At 33.2% G+C, this 2,811-nt stretch overlaps 1 protein-coding gene across 1 annotated transcript in view; it reads right to left on the reverse strand.

Moving 5' to 3' along the window:
- The window catches only part of LOC105622511 (eukaryotic translation initiation factor 5B), a 46,213-nt gene extending 44,550 nt beyond the window's left edge, over positions 1-1,663 (reverse strand). The window contains 1 exon segment of the mRNA XM_012203926.1: positions 1,129-1,663. Coding sequence (XP_012059316.1) covers positions 1,129-1,162 — 34 coding nt within the window. The 5' untranslated portion in view covers positions 1,163-1,663.
- Between the last annotated feature and the right edge of the window lie 1,148 nt (positions 1,664-2,811).

A 2,811-nucleotide genomic window follows, 5' to 3' on the forward strand; every position in this document is an offset into this window, starting at 1 on the left:
ATATAATAATATATATATAATATATATATATATATATATATATATATATATATATATAATGTATAATTACAATAACTCTCTATGAATTATTGATATAATTTCAAATAGTATTTGGAATGCATTTAATGATACAAAATTGCTCTTATCAACACAATAAATTTAAAAATCTTTCAGGACACAAACAATCTCAATTGGTTAAGATAATTTCAATAAAACATAGCTTTTTTAATAATTGAAAACAAGTGAAATAATTATTAGTTTGAATTTTTTCTCTCTTCACCTTGTTTTATCCATGATAATGGAATTTCAATAAAATTTTATATCTCTACTTAATATTATTAACAACATTAACAATATCATATTTAATAATCTTAAAAATTATTTTCCATAAACCATATCGATATTAATATAGACATAATGCAATTCAAGCTTCAACTTTTCCAATTGTTATCTATATCGAACAGTGTTACTTTTATTAGGATGCATTTCGAATTAAGCAAGCATGTGATATCATTTTTCTTTATTCTTTGGTGAACAACAAGGACAAATGATGCATCATGTTTGTATGTAATTTAGAATGCATCTCTATACTTATGATCTGTTTTCTGTTCCTGCATTAGACTGTTCTAGAACTCTCTTTCTCGTTTTAAATAAATATCAAACGTATTTCTATTTCACTGTAATTTCCAAATATACACTAAGCCACAGAAAACAGATCTTTAATTGACTGAAACAACATGTTAATACTACAAAAATTGTAATCAATTATTCTTTGGCCTTCCTACAGCGTGATTTTATAATATAATATAATGTTATCTAACGTCAGACATTATTAGAATGATGGATATAGAACTACTGCCAGATTCGTTACGACGGTTCCTGTAAAAAACATAGAAAACATTCGCGTAGGTGCTACAAGCAAACGTATCGAGTGTCATAATCGCCATATGCGGCGCCGAGAGGAAGACGACGATGTCGCTCAATCCAACGTGCAGATGTGCGATTTAGGTTAGGTCGTATAGCAGACGACATTTGCCATCGGAGCAGCGGCATGCAATTACATATGTTAAATCGACACGTGTCAATTCAACGACGTGATAGCGCTCATTGTCGATCAATCCCGCTCACCTTTCTTGCCCTTTTTCGACTGCGATTCCTGCATCTTGGATCGCTGCTGCGGTCGACTGCTCCGTTCAGCTTTCTCCCCGACTCCTCTCTCTTGCTTTTCCCCGGCACTCCCGACAGGCTGTCTTGGCGATTGGATCGGCCGGTGGTGGTGCGTGCGTTGTTCTTCGGATGAGGAACGGCGTGATACTCGCGTGCCACCGATGAAAAGTCATGCAGGCGCAGAAAAAAAAATTCTCGTGCGAAATCACCACGAGCGTACTCGCGACCGGGTCTTGAAGATAGGGCGATATACAGCAACACAGCTAGCACGGAGTACGGAGCTGTGATCGCACACGTGTGGTGGTGGTAGTACTAGCAGTAGAGCACTATAATGTAGGTATTCGCATCCGCCATTTTTAGTCCTTTCCCCTATTCTTTGTTCTTTCTTTAACTTTCTCTCTTCTCTTTTCAATCTTCTCAGCTCAACGACGAAGTAGAGAGAGCAAAGAATTGGGGAAAAGATCAAAAGAGTGAGGAAGGAACTGAAAATGCGACGGATGCGAATATTCATTATATCATATTATAGTACCTTATAGTAGCCGTAAGTCCGGATCTACAATGGATTATCTACAATGTTTTAAACTTTAAGTCGCAAGAAATTGACCAATTACAGTCGAATTTAAGGAGAATAATCGACTATGATTTGTTTATTTCTTATGGCTGAGGCTAGAACTTTATTGTAGATCCAGATTAACGGTCACTTCATAGAGGACATGCTGAACAATGGGTCGAGTGACCACCAGGATTACCAAATCGAAAAAAAATAATTTCCATAGAATTTGCAGTAAAATTTCCCGAGAAAAAAATTCTCTAAAAAAAAAATATAAGAAATTTTCAAGAAATTCCGGAAAAAATAAAATTCCGGAGAAAATTTTGTAAAAATCTAAAGAAAAATCTAAACAAAATTCCTGAGATAACAGAAAAAATTATCAAAAATTATTTTTTTATTTTATGTTTAGTAAATAATGACACAAACTGAAGTATACAAAAATTATTTGATTTTAATAATAAAAGTACTTCACACATACACAAATTATAGCATTATTTGTATAATGTTGCGAGTTATATAACTAAAAACACAAATTAAAATATATTAAAATATTTTTATATGTAAATAAACATTTTTAGAAAAATATATTCTTAACAAGCTGACTAATATCACATTACTAAGTAATATCATATTAATTAGAAAGAAATCTGAGAGAGAACATGACGACACAAAACTAACCGCAAAATGCTACCGCGCACTACTGCCCTCTGACAAAGTGGATGTAAACTACATAGCAACGTCCACTTTCTTAGAGTACATCGTCTATTTTTCAAGGTTAGAAATGATAAATCAATATTTGATTCATATAATCGTGCTACATATAACATACGTTACTTTGGAATGTAGCCCTAGCTAGAGTCACTCTAGTGAAAGTCGAAATACAAAACCAGAAGGACATCATGTTTCTTATTGGAAACGGCTAATAATTCTTATTTTTTTTTAATAAGAGACACCTGTCCTCGGAAAAATAAGAGGGAAGTTAATACGGCCAAAATTAGATTGGCAGTGTTATTTTAAGATAATTATTTTAAGATAATTAACTCAGGTCGAAGCGAAAAAACGTTCCAGCGTCATCATCTTGACAAATGTGATAC

Source organism: Atta cephalotes (assembly GCF_000143395.1).
Source record: "Atta cephalotes unplaced genomic scaffold scaffold00046, whole genome shotgun sequence".
NCBI classification, from domain to species: Eukaryota; Metazoa; Arthropoda; class Insecta; order Hymenoptera; family Formicidae; genus Atta; species Atta cephalotes.